The sequence below is a fragment of the Carlito syrichta genome, unplaced genomic scaffold, assembly GCF_000164805.1.
Source record: "Carlito syrichta isolate Samal-C Ts95f unplaced genomic scaffold, Tarsius_syrichta-2.0.1 Scaffold311830, whole genome shotgun sequence".
Classification (NCBI taxonomy): domain Eukaryota; kingdom Metazoa; phylum Chordata; class Mammalia; order Primates; family Tarsiidae; genus Carlito; species Carlito syrichta.
In genome coordinates this window covers 915,032-933,893 of record NW_007255926.1, presented here as the reverse complement: position 1 = coordinate 933,893, position 18,862 = coordinate 915,032, and the positions used below count along the sequence as shown (strand labels likewise).

The 18,862-nt window shown below is 37.3% G+C and overlaps 1 protein-coding gene across 1 annotated transcript in view; it reads left to right on the top strand.

Moving 5' to 3' along the window:
• Window positions 1-18,862, top strand: part of HEATR5B (HEAT repeat containing 5B) — a 107,655-nt gene that overhangs the window by 31,453 nt on the left and 57,340 nt on the right. Inside the window, exons 17-21 of the mRNA XM_008069132.1 lie at window positions 1,734-1,839; window positions 4,669-4,859; window positions 11,967-12,126; window positions 13,333-13,522; window positions 15,856-16,025. Of these exons, the coding sequence (XP_008067323.1) occupies window positions 1,734-1,839; window positions 4,669-4,859; window positions 11,967-12,126; window positions 13,333-13,522; window positions 15,856-16,025 (817 nt within the window). The remainder of the gene's footprint in view (window positions 1-1,733; window positions 1,840-4,668; window positions 4,860-11,966; window positions 12,127-13,332; window positions 13,523-15,855; window positions 16,026-18,862) is intronic.

Sequence of the window (18,862 nt, the reverse complement as noted above, 5' to 3'; positions counted from 1 at the left end):
CTGCGGTGGCCGGGAGCGGCGGCCACTGCACTCCAGTCTGGGCGACAGAGTGAGACTCCAACTCCAACTCCAAAAAAAAAAAAAGAAAATGCTCATGATATAATGTGAAAAAGGTAAAATAAAAGATAAGAAGTGACTCTAGTTTGATATTTTAAAGTACATAAAAATGTACTTGTATATATGAGTATATAAGAATGTGTGTTCACATAAGATAAAGATCCAAAAGAAAATATCCCAGAGGGTAGCAGTGGTTATTTCTATGCAGTAACTTTTTAATATTAATATTTCTCAAATTATATTAAATAAATATTTTATAATAAGTAAATAAGTGTTTAAATAAGGCCTTAAAAGAAGTTTTGTGTTTGAGGTCAGATATGTGGTATTGGACACCAAATGTGCTCTCTACACGTGGGCTTGTTTTGACAAATACCGCCTTTAGTAAATACCTCTTTATTTAGTAAATACTCCTGCCTTCTCACACATGGACATGGATCTGTGTCAGAGGAAGTGTAGAAGTGGTCAACATTAGCAGCTCTAACTGAAGACATGCTGGAGGCTAGAATATTTTTTTTGTTGTTGAAAATGTGAATAACATTAACTAAGGTTTATTAACAAAAGAAGGAGTCTTATTCTGCTAGAGATGCCATAACAAAAGACCAAATGGCTTACACAAATAACAACAAAAATAGAATATGTTTTTATGTGAGATTCTGAAGAATGCTTTGACTTGAGTCTGATGGCCTGTTACAAGTTGAGCTTAAATCATTATGGTGACCTTACAGAGTTTTTGGTTTCCTTCTTTAGATCCTGGTTATCTTAGCACTAAAGCCAATGGATTCCTTTGTGCCATTTCCTTTTAGAAGAATGATCTCTCACTCTCTTTTATCAGAATACTCTAAAATGATTATGATTTTTTAAATAAACTATCTCCTCATTTTTTATTATAAAATAATAAAAACCATACATTTCTGGTTCTTTTTTTTTTTTTTTTTTAGTTGGAATCTCACTCCGTCGCCCAGGCTGGAGTGTAGTGGCACGCTCATGGCCTGCTGGGCTCAGGCAATCCTTCTGCTTCAACCTTCCAAGTAGCTGGAACTACCACTCCCGGCTAATTTTTTGACTTATTGTGGAGATAAGCCACGTTGCCCAGACTGTTCTCAAACCTGTGGGCTTAGGCAGTCCCTTCACCTTGGCCTCCCAAAGTGCTAGGATTACAGGTTTGAGCCACCATGCCCAGCCTGGTTCTTTACATTGAAAAAAATTAACCAAAGCTAAATAAATCTTTTTTTGAAATTTCCCAATAACTTCTGAGTCTAGGACATGAGGTTCTATTTTCTCTATGTAAGAATATTTTAAAATAGGAAAAAATTATGTTGCACTTTAAAATTTCTAACTTAAAAATCTTCCAGAGACTCTTAATTGATTATTATTTTCCTACTCAGGAAACCTTGAGCACCTACTATACATGCCATGCTCTTTGCTGGACTCTGGTGGTAATGTTGAACACCACTGCAATTATGGCCTTATTTTGTTAGTTAAAACTTAGTATTTAGCCTCTTGTTCTTCTTAATAACCACTGTCTATGTATTAATTTGGGAGGAGGAGATCTGCTTTGGACCAGCTATGGGATAGCGTTATTTGCTAAACAATTAACTTATATTCTTCTTATCTTTTTTTGGAGCTATATTTGAGTAAAAAGTATAACTAATGTGATCTTTATCCTATTAATATAGATTACAAATGTTGGATCACTTTGCTGAATGTGTTAAACAAGCCAAAGGTGTCCGCCAGCAGGCTGTGCAGCTTAATATATTTACTGCTGTTCTTAGTGCACTAAAGGTATTTACTTTTAAAAGATTTTAATTAATGCATTTAATAAACCAGGCATATCAAGATTATTATCATGTTCATATATCTGTCACTTGATAGCAGTGTTTTTATAATAGCTTAATTAAATTGGCAGAAACTTTATATTGGGCTTATCATAGTTAACTAAGTATTTATATTTTAGGAACGTTAAAGTTAATGTTCAATTTGAGCCTCAAGTTTTACAAATGCCAGTAAGTTCTTTCATGATTTTCAAAGATTCTGATTAATGAAATCTGATATTCTACTGCAGATGAGCTTAATAAAGTTTAAGATTGATTTGCAGTTTAGACCATAAATCTTGTGAGACTGTGTTATATAGTTGAAAGAATGTTGCATTTAGAGACTGTTCTGGTTCAGCTACTGCCTAGGTTTGTGTCTAGTATAATTTTTTTAACCTTTTTAAAAAAGTTTAAAGTTTCTACATGTATGAAATCGAATACAGTAGTGTCTCGCCCCACACCACTTCCCCCCAACTGCAGTTTTGCTTTCTGCCATTTGAATTTTCCTCAGTCTGTCTACTGTGGTCTGAAAACATTAAATGATCTGTAAGTTTTCCATTGTGTGCCATCTTGAGTAGTGTGATGAAATCTTGCACCATCCCCCTCTGTCCCACCAAGGACGAGAATCATCCCTCTGTCCAGTGTAACCACACTATCTATACCACCTACCCGTTAGTCACTTAGTAGCCATCTGTCTTGGTTACCGGGTTGGGTGTGGCAGTATGGCAGTGCTTGGGTTCAGATAACCCTTGTTACTTCGTGATGGCCCTACAGTGCAAGAATAATGATGCTAGCAGTTCAGATATGCCAGAGAGAAGCTGCAAAGTGCTTCCTTTAAGAGACAAGGCGAAAAAGTTCTGGACTTAAGGAAAGAAAAACAAGTCAGATGCTGAAGTTACTTGCATGTGGTCCACAGGAAGAACAAATCCATCTGTGAAAGAGAGAAAAAAGAAATCCATATTAGTTTTGCTCTCCCACTGCAAAAATTAGGATCACTGTATATGATAAAAACATATTAAAATAGAAAAGACGTTCAATTTGTGGGTGAAACATGCTCTGATTAACAGCAGTTAGGTTCTGTGCTCTCTGTGGTTTCAGGCATCCAGTGTGGGTCTTGGAATGTTCCCCCCATGGGTAAGAGAGGAACACTGTAACAGATATTCTGCCTTTTTGAGTTCTTGCTTCATACTATGCAGCTTCTCATCATGGCTTCAAAAACTTTTTTGAAACCCTTTTATATTATTCAGCACTAAACTTATTGTAAGTTTCTTTTTTAAATAAAATGGTGGAAAATTTAAGGTTTTGTTTGTTTGTCTGTTTTTGAGCCAGAGTCTGACTCTGTCAACCCAGGCTGGAGTGCAGTGGCACACTCATGGCCACTGCAGCTTCGACCTGCTGAGCTCAGGTGTTCCTTCTGCCTCAGCCTTCCAAGTAGCTGGAACTATAGGCATGTACCACCAGGCCTGGCTAATTTTTTTTTTATTTATTGTAGAGATGAGGTCTCACTAAGTTGCCCAGACTAGTCTCGAACTTGTGGGCTCAGGCAATTCTCTCACCTCAGCCTCCTACTGGTATTATAGGCGTGAGCCACCACACCTGGCCAAATTCAAATTTTAATGATTATGTCTGAAGTCATGTTTTGCAAACATCAGGGGAAAGAGATATAGGCATTGATTATAGAAATATAGATTTGTACCATTTATATAGCTATTGGTATATGCCCTATGTAGAGACCATCAACTAATATTGATATTCGAGGGGTATTTTTGTTATTTGTTTTGTTTTTGAGTCGCCCAGGCTGGAGTGCAATGGCATCATCATGACGATCACAGCTCATGGCAGCCTCTACCTCCTGGGCTCAAGTGATCCTTCCACCTCAGCATCTCGAGTAGCTGGGACGCCAGTCATGTACCACCGTAACCAGCTAATTTGTTTTTACTTTTTGTGGAGATAGGTTTTGCTATTTTGCTCAGGCTGATGTCAAACTCCTGGGCTCAAGCAATCTGCCTGCCTTGGCCTCTGAAGTGCTTGGATTACAGGTGTGAGCCACCACGTCTGACTGAGTTTTTAAAAAAAGGAATGGATGGTCAGGGTCTCCTTCAGTGATTGGGAGGATAGTGAACCAACTGTAATATTTCTGTACAGATTAAGCTTTTCTTCATAGTTATGATAATACCTGTGTTGTTGTAAACATTTTCCCCAAGTATTATGCTTTGGATTTTTGGTCTCAAGTAAGTTAATTAAGTTTCAGAACAGTAAATGTAGCTAGAACAGAGATATTGACATTTAGTGTGATGAACAAACTATTTCAACTTTTAGTTATGATTATTTGAACCTCATTTTTATCTTTAGATATATGTTGATTGTACTCTTAAAGACATAACTGCCTTCTGTGGAATTTTTATATAAGCAAATCAAAGTTTTATACTCATTAGTCATTTTCCTTTCTTAAACTTATAGTGGTAAATTTCAATTAGTTAAATAATGGTTTTAATAATACAGTGTGCTTTATATATAAAAGTAACTTTTGAGTACTAGTGTATGGATAGAGACATTACAGAGATTGTTGGTTTTATGGCTAGTCAAACTATGACTATGTTATATATCATGTTCTGAAACATATTTAGGAAAGTGATTACTGTTAATTTGACAGTGACTGATTCTAGGCATTAGTATATGCGTGTGAAAGTTGACTGAAGGAAACAATGTATGAAGATATATGTATATTTATAAAGATTACAGTGTATTTTATTTAACATAAATTATGAATTTCCTTCTTCTTTCTTTTTAATAAATGTAGGGCTTAGCTGAAAACAAAAGCACTTTAGGACCCGAGGAAGTTCGTAAATCTGCTCTGACACTGGTTATGGGTGCACTTGACAACCCAAACCCTATCTTACGTTGCGCAGCTGGGGAAGCTCTTGGAAGAATGGCTCAGGTGGTTGGAGAAGCAACTTTTATTGCTAGAATGGCCCAATACAGCTTTGACAAGTAAGTGGATTTCTTTACCAGCAAGTAACTTTCTTATGTACGCAAAGATGTCTTTTAAATAATCAATCATTATTAACAGTACTATATGTTTTCTATATGATACATAGCATGTGATAATATTTTGTGTTATTTCATAATGATCTCAATTCTTAACTTAATAATTGATTAAATTCTAGAGTCTGGGAACATTGTAATAATGTTAAGTACTTTCCTTGTGGAGAGGGTTTCTAATCCATCTCTTAAATTATACATAGTGGCATCAAAAATGTTACTAAGGACTTCTCTCAATTTTGTGTACACTTTTAAGAGGTGCTCTGAAGTCATTTTGTCTCTGCCTTCCCTTATTTCTCATTATACTTTCTGTTAATCATTTCCTTTTTGGAATAAGCCTTTCTTTTTCTAACTGCTACCAAGTTTATCATCTCTTAAATTATCAGTGAGTCAGGGACTAAAGTTAAGCTTTAGGTTTTAAGGATTTCGTTGCTTATTAATTACAGAGGCTTATCTCATAAGATTCATGTAAGTATGATTGAGATGCAGTTATTAGTGACTGTTCCGTTCTAATCAAGTATTTAAGTAGAAAAATTGCCCGATGCAGCGGCTCACGCCTGTAATCCCAACACTTTGGGAGGTGGAGGCAAGAGGACTGCCTGAGCCCAGGGGTTTGAGACCAACCTGGGCAACTTGGTGAGACCTCATCTCTACAGTAAATAAAAAAATTAGCCATGTGTGTGTGCCTGTGATTCCAACTACTTGGAAGGCTAAGGTGGAAGGATCACCTGAGCCCAATAGGTCGAGGCTATGGTGGCTGTGAGCATGCCACTGCGCTTCAGCCCAGGCAACAGAGTGAGACTCCAACTAAAAAAAAAAAAAGTTAAAGAAATCAAGAATGGTCAAGAGCTGATACTTGACTTATAAATTATCGTTCTTAGCTATTGTATATATTGAGTAGAAAATATAAGAACTATAACAAGCTACATCATAATTATTAACAAAAGACAGTAGGAAGCAGTGATTGGGACAAAGTTCTGAAGAAAAATTCTTGTCTGAACTCTTGCATAGCTGAGAATAGTTTTCCTTGTTTTCACGTGTGAATGGCAGTTTGGCTGGTCATCAGCTGATGTCCCAGTATATTGGTGAATCACTGAAGATAATATGAGTAGGTAGAAATTAGTTAAAATTTACCTAGGTACTTTGTCTTCTACAGAATAACTTCTGCATTTTTCTAGTAAGAGATTAGTTTGCTGTTTACCTGTATGATGACTACTTGTATACCCAACACTAAATCATACCCTACATCTTTAAAATAAAAATCACACAAAAAAAACCCAAAACCAAATACTTGCCACTGATTCTGACATCACCTTTTGTTAAAGTTTTTTGAAAGCTAGGGCTAATCCTAGGTATTTAATAGTTTGTGCCCTGTCTATAAAAGGTAAAATAGGAATGTGTTTCTTTGGAAAGCTCTTGAATGGTAAGTTTTTTGTTGTTGTTTTGGTTTTTTTGTTGTTGTTGTTTTGTTTTGTTTTGTTTTTTAGTTACAAGGGGTTTTAATTTATAAGTGCCCTCAATATCTGTAGGATAACGTATTTATTTTGTACTTTAACGAAATACAAGGACATTTCATTCATTTATATCTGTCTGGTTAATGGTTTAAAAATATTATCAAGCCAGGCTCGGTGGCTCAGCCTGTAATCCCGCGCCTTTGGGAGGCTGAGGTGAGTGGATTGCCTGAGCCCGCGGGTTCGAGACCCGCCTGGGCAGCGAGACCTCATCTCTACAATAAATTTTTTAAAAAATCAGCCTGACATGGTAGCGCGTGCCTGTAATTCCGGCTACTTGGAAAACTGAGGCGGAAGGATCGCTGGAGCCCAGCAGGTCGAGGCTGCAGTGGCTGGGAGCGACCACTCCAGTCTGGGCGACAGAGTGAGACTCCAACTCGAAAAAAAAAATATATATATATATATTTTCAGTGCCTAGTTTCATTAGAAATTACTTTTTCAAATACTTGATTATGATAGAGATTAAACATTATATAGATTTTGAGTTACTAATTTTTTCACATTTTTATTCATCTGAACTTGGGATTTTTAAAAAACTTTATGAAATGCCATAATTATTTGGCAGCATTTTTCTTTATATTGCTGTATATATAATGGTACATTTTTTAAAAAGTCTGTGGTATCTTAGATTTGGCAGAATCTGGTTATATTTTGAAAAAACATTAATCTTCTACAGCCTCATTATGTCAGACTGTTTTCATCAACATTATCTCTTGCGGATATGATATCTGACTGTGAAAATCTAAAATCTATACTTACGATCTGTCAGCTAGCTATATTTACATAATGAAATCCTATGCCAACTTAGCATTAAGACAGAAATTAAGATGGGAATGATTCCCATAAGCCATTGTAGGTATAATAGGGAGTAGTTTCTATTGCTTAAGAACCAGTTCATATAGAAATAAAAATCTTTGCTTCAATTGAGTTTGTGTGCATTTAAATAGAATGTCACTTTGTGACCTCTGGGATGTATATTTTTTAATATCTTGGATTATTTACTGTATTGAATAGATGATTATCACTGAGAAATTTGACCCTGCTTTTTATTTTTATTTCACTGAACTGTTAATTTTTGAGAAATAACAACTTAAAGACAGCTTTCTAATATGTATAATGGCTTAGAATTCAGGGATCACAATTTGTATTCTTCTTTCATTCCTCAAAATAACTACTCTGTAGGAGTAATAATAATATCTATTTTATAGATAGAGAAATGGAGGCTTAGAGCAATAAAGATTACTTATTCAAGGATATACTATGTTAGAAATATTGTTGAGGATAGACTAAGTTCATTTCATTCATTGGTACTTTTTTCTTTTACTTCCTTTTCTTTTTTGAGATGGAGTCTCATTGTATTGCCAGGCTGATCTCAACCTTCTGGGCTCAAGAGATCCTTGTGTGTCAGCCTCCCAAGTAGTTGGGTCACAGGTGCAAGCCACTGCACTCAGCTCTGTTGCTACATTTCTTAACATCTGTTCTGTGACAGCACTTAGAATTGTTCTTTCTTTGCAGTAGGCAAACCGACCAGCAGGAATCTTGGTGATGCTTATTCATCTCTTGATATTTATGGAGTTGCCAAAAGTGTGGTCATGGATGGCTTATTGAGAGTTATGGTATAGTTCTGAAAATGAAACCAAAATTGCTTTCCAGGTTTCTTGATTATTTTAGGAGCTTTGTTCTTAGTGATACTTTGTTCTGCTTTCTAGTAGCAGCTGACTATGTTGGTGCATGATTATGAGTCATTGTATTTTACGACTTAAAATATATTCCTATATTTGTTCTTTCGTTTGATTCTTTTCATTGTCCAAATGAGACTTAGAGGTTAGCTTCTTTTAAAATCTCTCTATTACTGGTTAAATATGAATAAAATGATGTAATCTATTCTTTCAAGTAAACATCAAAAAAGTATATAGGACTGTTATGGCTATTCATGGTGGAGTAATAGGGGCTAGAATTACCCTCCTGTTTAAAATAACTTGAAAACCAGATAAAATAAATGAAACAATAGTTGTGAGACACTGGACAATGGCCAGCACAGGCCAGTCCTTCTTGAACAGTGGTAAGAACAAGGGAACACTACAACAGCTCTAGAGTTCTGCTTGGGCCCGACTGCAAGAACAGAAAACCCAAACCTAACTGAGTTGAGGAGAGAGAATTTGGAATCTGGGGATGCAAGGTAACCAGAATTACATCAACCAATAGAAACAGACCCAGAAATGAAAAAGATGATAGAATTAGCAAGCAAGAAAGTTAAAGAGCTTTTATAAATATGTTTTATGTTTTCAAGGAAGTACAAGGAAACTTGAACATGATGAGACGAGAGATGGAATTCATAAAAACCACCCTAAGGAAACCTCTGGATGTGTAAAATATGTGAAATGAAAAAAATACACTGGAAAGAATTTACAGAAGGTTAGACATTACAGTAGGAAAAAACAGTGATGGTGAAGATATAGAAACTATCCAAAATAAGACACACAGAGGAAAGAAAGGAATTAAAAATAAACGGAGCCTTAGTGATTTCTGAGATAATATTAAGCTGCCTAATGAAATAATTGAAATCTCTACGATAAGAGTAGGTCAGGAAAATTATTTGAAAAAATTATGTCAAAAAATTGTTCATTTTGATGACAGCTGTAAGCCCATAGATCCAAGAGCCTCAACAAACCACAAATGGAAGAAAGAAGAAAGAAAAACAGTCAATTTCTGTAAACCAATGATGAAGAGAACATCATTGGCCAGGTGTGGTGGGTCATGCCTGCAATGTCAGCACTTTAGGAGGACAAGGCAGGAGGATCACTTGAGGCCAGAAATTCAAGACCAACCTGGGCAGCAGAGCGAAGTCTCTACAAAAACAATTAAAAAAATCATCCGGGCATGGTGTCACATGCCTGTAGTCTTGGCCACTCAGAAGGCTGAGGCAAGAGAATCATTTGAGCCCAGGAGTTTGAGGCTGCTGTGAGCTATGATTGTACTACTGAAGTCCAACCTGGAGACCTCATCTCTAAAAAAAGAGAACATCATAAAAGCAGCCAGTAGGAAAAAAAAAAGACATTATGTAGAGGAACAAAGGTAACAACAGCAGGCTTATAATCATAAACTATGCAAGCAAAAGGAATGACACTTTTCAAAAACTGAAAGAAAAAGAAAACCCTGTCAGCCTAGAAATCTATACCTAATGAAAATGCTTAAGTGCTTTTTAAAAATGACGGTGGATTAATGACTTTTCAGACTATAAAAAGAAAAAATTAATTGCCTACCGGTTTATACTAAAAAAAAGGTTGAGAGAAATTCTTTGTACAAAAAATTATACCAGGTATAAATTTCTGTGTACTCAAAGGGATGAAGAGTGCCAAAACTGGTTAATATATGGATAAATATAAATATATTCTTATGTTTAAAATCTCTCATAAAGATAATTGCCTCTTTAGCTCACAATAATAATGTACTGTAGGATTTTAAAATATGTAGATGTAAAATACATGACAATAGCACAGAGAATGGGAGAGAGGAAATGATAGTGTTCTTTGATTATTTATAACATACGTAAAGGGTTATAATGTTATTTGAAGGTAGATCATAATAATTAAAGGTATATATTATAAATTCCAAAGCACCCACTAAATAAAAAAAAGGTATAACTGATAGTGTAGGTAAAATGGAATCATAAAAAGTACTAAATCTAAAGGAAGAGAGAAGAAGAGGAAAAAACAGGAACAAATAGCAGATTTGACAAATAGAGCATAAATAACAATGTGGTAGATTTAAACCCAACCTTTTATGCCGGTAATTGCTTTAAATGTAAATGATGTAAATATTCCAAATAAAAGGTAGGGATTATCAGATTGGTTAAAAAGCGAGATCTAACTTTATGCTGTCTACAAGAAACCCCTTTAAATATAAAGAAAGAGATAGGTTAAAAATGAAAGGGTAGAAAAAATATACAATGGAAACTCCTTTCCAAAGGAAGCCAGGGTGACTTATTATCAGAAAAAGATTTTATAACAAAGATTCTTACCAGAATGAATGAAAGATTTTGTAATGATAAGAGAATTGATTTTTTTTTTTTTTTTGAGTCGGAGTCTTACTCTTGTTACCCAGGCTACAGTGTAGTGGCACGCTCACGGCCACTGCAGCCTCGACCTGCTGGGCTCAGGCGATTCTTCCACCTCAGCCTTCCAAGTAGCTGGAACTACAGATGCATACCACCACGCCTGGCTAGTTCTTGTGACTTATTGTAGAAATGAGGTCTCTCCAAGTTGCCCAAGCTGGTCTCGAACCCCCGGGCTCAGGCAATCCTCTCATTCGGCCTCCCAAAGTGCTGGGATTATAGACTGAGCCACCGCACCTGGCCAAGAGGATCGATTCTTAAAGAATATATAGCAATTTTAAATGTGTCTGTATCCGGTGATTGTAGTCAATAGCAATGTATTAGCCGGGCTCGGTGGCTCAGCCTGTAATCCCATGCCTTTGGGAGGCAGAGGTAAGTGGATTGCCTGAGCCCGCGGGTTCAAGACCCGCCTGGGCAGGCGAGACCTCATCTCTACAATAAATCAAAAAATTAACCAGGCGTGGTAGCGCACGCCTGTAGTTCCAGCTACTTGGAAGCCTGAGGCGGAAGATTCGCCGGAGCCCAGGAGGTCGAGGCTGCGGTAACCGGGAGCGGCCACTGCACTCCAGTTTGGGCAACTCAAAAAAAAAAAAAATAGCAATGTATTGTATACTTGAAAAATTTTTAAATAGTAGATCTTAAATATTCTCACCACAAAAAGAAAGGTAAGTATGTGAGGTAATGGATATGTTACTTAGCTTGATTTAGTCATTCTAGAATGTATACATAAATCAATCATGTTGTGTACCACAAATACATACAATTTTATTTGTCAATTAAAATTTAAAAGTTAAATATAAGTGTATTTATATGTTATGATGCCATTTAAAAATATGGGAATAAAAGTTGATAGAACTGAAAGGAAAATAGGTGAGTTACAATCAGAGATTTCAACATTCCTCCCTGAGTAATCCATAGAACACAAATAGACCCTCAAAAAATTAGTATGAATATAGAAGATTTTAACAATGCAATCAACTAACTTGACCTAATTGACATTTATAGAACACTTTACCCAACAGCAGCAGAATGTACATTATTTTCAAGCACGTACAGAACATTTGCCAAGATAGATGTCATATTGGATCAATGAGTAAAAAAACAGGCCAGATATGATGGCTCACACCTGTAATCCCAGCACTTTGGGAGGTCGAAGCAGGAGGATAGCTTGAGCGCAGGAATTCAAGGTCAACTTTGGTGACATAGCAGGATCTCATCTCTACAAAAAATTAAAAAACAGTTAGGCATGATGGTGTACATCTGTAGTCCCAGCTACTTAGGACACTGAGGTGGAAGGATTGCTTGAGCCCAGGAGGTTGAGGCTGCAGTGAGCCATGATCATGCCACTGCACTCCAGCCTGGGCAACAGATTGAGACACTAACTCAAAAAAAGAAAAAGAAAAGATCCTTGAAGAATAATATTTTTTTCAGGTTGAAATCGGCTCGAGATGTTGTATCTAGGACTGGTCACTCATTGGCTCTTGGTTGTTTGCATCGTTATGTTGGTGGTATAGGCTCAGGACAACATCTGAAGACCAGTGTGAGCATCTTATTGGCCCTAGCACAAGATGGAACATCCCCTGAAGTTCAGGTATAGTATTATTGATTTTTTATTATGAAACTTAAAATAATATTTTTAGGAAAATTATTTGCTCTGTAAAATAATAGTGATTCTGTCTAGTAAGTCGTCAAGAAAAGTATATCAGTCTTATTTCTAATAGTGCATAGTATGACTTTGTTTTTCAAATGAATTTTAGTCTGTCTTATTCTGAAATTTAACCATTCATATACATTCCTTCAAACATTTTCCTTTTTTTTTTTTTTTTTTGAGTTGGAGTCTCACTCTGTCGCCCAGACTGGAGTGCAGTGGCCGCTCCCAGCCACCGCAGCCTCGACCTGCTGGGCTCCGGCGATCCTTCCGCCTCAGCCTTCCAAGTAGCCGGAATTACAGGCATGCGCTACCATGCCCGGCTGATTTTTTGATTTATTGTAGAGATGAGGTCTCGCTGCCCAGGCGGGTCTCGAACCCGCGGGCTCAGGCAATCCACTCACCTCAGCCTCCCAAAGGCGCGGAATTACAGACTGAGCCACCGAACCTGGCAACGTTTTTCTTTTTTTTGAGTCAGAGTCTCACTCTGTGGCCTAGACTGGAGTACAATGGCATGTTCAAAGCCACCACAGCCTTGACCTGCTGGGTTCAGGCGATCCTTCTGTCTCAGCCTTCCAAGTAGCTAGAACTACAGGCATGTGCCACCATGCCTGGCTTGTGTTTAATTTATTGTAAATTTATTGTAGAGACAAGGTCTCTCCAAGTTGCCCAGGCTGGTCTCAAACCCCTGGGCTCAGGCAATCCTCTCACCTCTGCCTCCCAAAGTGCTAGGATTATGGGTGTGAGCCATCACACCCAGCCAAACATTTTATTTTTATGATTTAGTATTATTTGCATTTTCTTCTTCTTTTTTGCATTTTCTTAGTTTTTTTAGATTGATTGGGTTTTTTGTTTTTGTTTCGATATCCATCCTTTTCTTCTCTTTCTGGGTCATTGGTTGAATCTTCAAATGGACACCTTGAATTTTTGCTTTTGTTGTTTCTCCTTAAACATTTTATGCATAAGTAAATATAATTATAGTGAAGGTCAAGAGTGTGTGTGAAAATATCCTACAATCTTGATTTGCCTCTTCATGTTGATGTGCCTTAAAGGGATTATGAGAGTGGATGCATATAGCAGTTCAGTATGCCCAATTCCATATACTCTAATTATTCTTTATAACTAAAATTAAATTATATTTTATTTTAGACTTGGTCACTTCATTCACTTGCTTTGATAGTGGATTCTAGTGGTCCAATGTACCGTGGCTATGTGGAGCCAACATTATCTCTAGTTCTGACCTTGCTGTTGACAGTTCCACCTTCACATACAGAAGTTCATCAATGTTTGGGTAGATGCTTGGGTGCCATAATAACTACTGTTGGCCCTGAACTACAAGGTAAGCAAATTCATCTTAAATTAAAGAAATTAGTCAGATAATTGCTGTCTTTAAATTTCCTGAATGTTACTATCACATTGCCTGAGGAGTTTGATAATAATAATTACTTTGTAGCAAATACTTGGATTTATTGAAGGCCCTGCACTCCGCTTTTTACATGGGCTGTTTTATTTAATTCCTACAACAAACCTATGACATACAGTGTTTTTTGAAAGTTTGGGCAGAGAAAACATTTCTAAAGGAAATTTTGCGTGGAGCCTCTTGTAAAACAAAAGTGGAGTTTTTTGGCCTAAAGTGCCATCCACTTGTCTTTATGGACTTTTGCCTCACTTTTTTTGAACTCTAAAGATTAGGAACCCAGTTTGAAAAGCCACTACCATAAGGTAGACAATATTATCTAATTTTCCTATGAGGACGCTAGGTCTGAGAAAATAAAGAACTTCTCTAGAGTAACTCAGCTTATGAGAGGCACATTTATGAACCTAAAGCCTACATATTGGCGCTCCATTCCACTGAACTAATTCTATGAATGATTAAACTCTTCGGTCAGCAACTTGTGAATGTGTTCAGAGTTTCCTCTTTTCTCCTTATCAGTGAAATGAAAGCATTCCTAAAGAAAGAATGCTTTCATTTTATGAATGAGTCAAACTTTTTGTATATATTATCTTATTTAATTCTGACAATGATTCAGAGACTGATATTATCTCCATTTTACAGATGAAACATTGAAAGATTAAGGACTTTTCTAGATTGGGCATAATGATACATGCCTATAGTCCCAGCTACTCAGGAGGCTGAGGTGGGAGGACCATTGTGACCAGGAGTTTGAGGCCTGCCTGGGCAACATAGTGAGACCCTATCTCAAAAAGGAAAAGTATATATTAAATAAAATACTAACTTTTCAGCTAGGCGCAGTGGCTCACAACTATAATACTAGCACTTTGGGAGATCAGGATGATAGGATCACTTGAACCCAGGAATTGGAGACCAGCCTAGGCAACATAGCGAGACCTTGTCTCTACAAAAAACCAAAAAATTAGCAGGGCATGGTGGCGCACACCTGTACTCCCAGCTACTCAGGAGACTGAGATGGAAGGATTGCCTGAGCCCAGAAGGTTGAGGCTGCAGTGAGTTGTGATTGTGTCACTGTACTCCAGCCTGGGCTACAGAGTGAGACTCTGACTCAAAACAAACAAAAACTTTTCTAAGAGTGTGTTTGTGTGCGTGCGTGCATGCGTGCATGCCTGTGTGCATGCGTGTGTGTGTGTCTGTGTAGAAGAGGACTTAAGGAAGAATGCTTGGAATTGCAAAATATGTGATTTAGACATGCCTCTTTCTTGGACCCAGTGTCCTCTATGGGAAAGTTCTTTTTCTTCCTGTGATGTCACAGGGCTATGAAGAGAATAAATACATGCCTTTGGTTAGGTGTAGGTGTTTATCAAGTATTTTAGAAGCAATGATAAGGCAATGCAGATAACACTAGAGTGTAACTCATGCATTTTATGACTTCCTTGTTTACACATAAAGAAATGTATATAAAAGTATTTTCTTTACATCAGTAAAAATTTTAATTCACTTATATTTGGCAATTAAGAAATTACTATATACACAGTATCTAGTATTGCATTTTAGTTTCCCTAATTATCTCTGTAGAAATTGGCATTAATCTTATTAGGGCAACTTGATTTGAAGTTATTAAACAATAGAAGCAATAACATTGGTTGAATAGAAAACCAACAAATGAGAAATCTTCTGGCTCTATTAAATAAAACAATGGTAGTTTTTAAAAGACAGTATAGTTTGTCAGGGAATGAACATAAATCTAAAGACTGGTACAGAGGTTCATGCCTGTTCTTCCAGCAGTTTGGGAGGCTGAGGTGGGAGGATTGCTTGAGTCCAGGTGTTTAAGACCAGCCTATGCAACATAGCAAGACCCCGTCTCTATACAAAATTTAAAAAATTAACAGGTATAGTGGTATGCTCCTGTAATCACAGCTACTTAGGAGGCTGAGGTGGTAGGAATCGCTTGAACCCAATAATTCATGGCTACAGGGAGCTGTGATCATGCCATAACACCCTATCCTAGGTAACAGAGTGAGACCCCTACTCAAAAAATTTGTCTGTATAAATCTAGCTCAGTCTAAGAGATGCGTTGTTACCATCCAATCATGTTTTGAAATCAACTCTATGGATTCTGAAGACTTTTTGTTTATAAAACAATATGAATAATAATTGGAAGGAGGGGTTGTCTATAAGATAATTGTTTACTTGGAATATTTTTGGTTATTCTAACAACAAATTATATTTTACCTTTTCTTTTCTTTTGCCACTAGGGAATGGAGCGACGATTTCTACAATTCGTTCCTCCTGCTTGGTGGGTTGTGCGATAACCCAGGACCATTCAGATTCTCTGGTCCAGGCAGCTGCCATCTCTTGCCTCCAGCAGCTTCACATGTTTGCCCCACGACATGTCAACCTGTCCAGTCTCGTTCCTAGCCTTTGTGTAAGTATAAAGTCGTTTCCTTCATTGATTTAATTAGGGAGCCCTTAAATTTCTTTCCCAAAATACCAAACTGAACCACAGTGAAAACTTTTCTGGATTGTGATTTCTTGGGTTTCAGTTTCTGGATTGTGATTTCTTGGGTTTCAGCTTCAGTTGTCAATTTATGACTTTTCATTTTATTCACTGGTTTTCTTTTTTACCTTTTAAGAAATATTTTGATGAACTGTTTATTTCTTCTCTGAGAGTACATCACATTTTTAGTCTTTCCCATTCAGAATTTTATTTCCTAACGTTTGAGTGTTAACTTCTGAGGCTCTGTTGCCATCATTACAGTTGTTAATGTATTCATTTATTCATTATTTATTCATTCCACAAATATGCATATGTCAGGAACCATGCAAAATACTGGAGATATGTTTGTATATAAGGCAAGGTCAAGCCTGTGTCATAATGAAGTTTATAGTTTACAAAGGGAAATGGGCATACTTATTTACAAATAAGAACAGCACTAGAAAAACCTATAGGAGAGCATAAGAGCACATGTGACAGGGAGCCCTGTCATAATCCAGGCATACAGCAATGCTTTTCTTGAAAAAATGCTATGTAAGGTGTGATCTACAGAATAAATAGGAATTAGTTTGCAGAAGGGCATGCTATTGCAGTGAACAGCATTTATTTTAAGTCAGGAAGAAAGTATGTGAAAGACCCTGAGAGAGAAGAGGGAGGCGTGGGGCAGAGGGACAATGGTGGCATAATGCTGACTTCATATATATGAAGACTGGATCCTCATTATACAAGCAATGGAAAACCATTGGAAGGTATTCTGCTGGGGAGTAACATGATCAGATGTACACTTTTTACATTTCATTCTTGCTGCATGATACAGAATGGACTCTACGGGGTAAGTACTAACTAGGAGGAAGAGGGTAGTAAGTTGGTAGTCATGGGAATGGGGAGAAATGGATGGATTTGAGTGATATTTAGGAGGGAGGATTTACAAACTTGGTTAATTGGATCTCAAGGGGAAAAGAGGTGAAGGATGTGGCCCAGGTTTTTGAGTGACCTATAGTCATGTAATTTCCTGTGATTGGCCACAATGGAAGAGGAAGACTGGGAAGAGTGGGTATCATTAATTCCGTTTTAGACATGTGGATAGTTAGTTACGTGGGCCTAGAGCTCAGGAAAGAGATATCTGGTTAGGTAAATTTGGGAGGCATAAGCTTTTCGATGGAAAATGAAGACACGGGAGTAGATGAGATTACCAGGGAGAGAGTGCCGAATGGGAAACCCAACATGTAAAATTTAGAAAAGGAGTCAACCAAAAGTATACAGTCGGAGAGAGTAAAGGAAAACAGAGATAATGGTGTTCACAGAAGCCATGGAATAGAGGAGTGGTGCTTTCGGGAAAATTGAAGCCGATTCTAAATTTAAAATGCAAATGCAAGGGCTTTTAAAACCCAATGAAGTTGGAGGGTTTACTATACTTACGATCTAGATTTTCCATAAGCTCCAATAAGAAGGACATCGTGGTACTACAAGTGTAGAAAAGCAGACAAATGGGACGTGATGGAATGTCCAGAGCTGGATTCACACACATACGGTCATATAACTTGTGACCATGGTACCGCTACAATTCAGTGTGGAAAGAATCATCTTTTCGGTATATACAGAGACTGTAAGATACTGTTGATTGTACTTTACATCTCTAATATCACAAATGTGAAAAGGAAAAAGAAAAGTACACCTGTGAGTCACTGCAATGAAGTTTTTGTAAACTAGAGTGTTTTATTTCTTTCACTTTGGCTCTACCAGTCTACATTTGTGGAGTGTGTTCTCTTAGCTTCAATTCTCTGTAATTGTTATAAAATTAAATTTTTATGATGTTCTTCATAGATGTTTTATCATTTGGTTCTTAAGGCAACTGTTAAGATAAGTGGGGTAGCGGACCCTGAACATTTACCATAATACCATAAAAAAGGGATCGGTAGTAGCAGGAAACTGCTGGGGGTGGAATGGCGGGGGGAGAACAACATCATTAAGGGTACTCAATCTCAAACCAGGTGAAGCGGAGACCAAAGGGAGGCCCAAACTTTATCTGTACGATGACCACTTGTATGCCTAATCCTGAATTGTATCCCACATCTTTAAAATTAAAAAAAGATGGGTGGGGTGATCATTGTCCTCACTGTATACCCAATGAGACAGAAACTCCAAGGGACTAAGTACTTGTTTTTCCCATTTGCTATGACCAGGCTTATGCTTTCTAATATTTGAAAGTTCAGAAATGTCTTTATTTTCAAGGAGAGAAGTAAGTAAAATATTTTGTTGATTAAAAAAAAATCTGTCCAGGTGAGGTGGCTCACCCCTATAATCCCAGCATTTTGAGGCCGAGGCGAGAGGATTGCCTGGGCCGGCCTGGGCAACTTGGCAAGACTTCATCTCTACAGTAAATCAAAAAATTAACTGGACATGGTAATGCGTGCCCATTCCTGTAGTTCCAGCTACTTGGAAGGCTGAGGTGGAAGAATTGCCCTGAGCCCAGCAGGTTGAGGCTGCCGTGGCCGTGAGCCTGCCACTGCATTCCAGCCTGGGTGACAAAGTGAGACTCCAGCTCAAAAAAAAAAATCTGTCCGATTTTCTCCCCTCAACTCTATTTTATTTTTATAATATTTTTATTTTTATAAATTTCCTGGGCTATGAATTTTATGCAAGAATATCCCGAGCTATAAATGCTGTATTAAGAGAATGAAGACACACTTTCTAGCATTGTGAGGAGATTTGAAGTCCACATAACTGTCCTTCTCCACCCACATCATTTATGGCTGGAATTCTTCCTA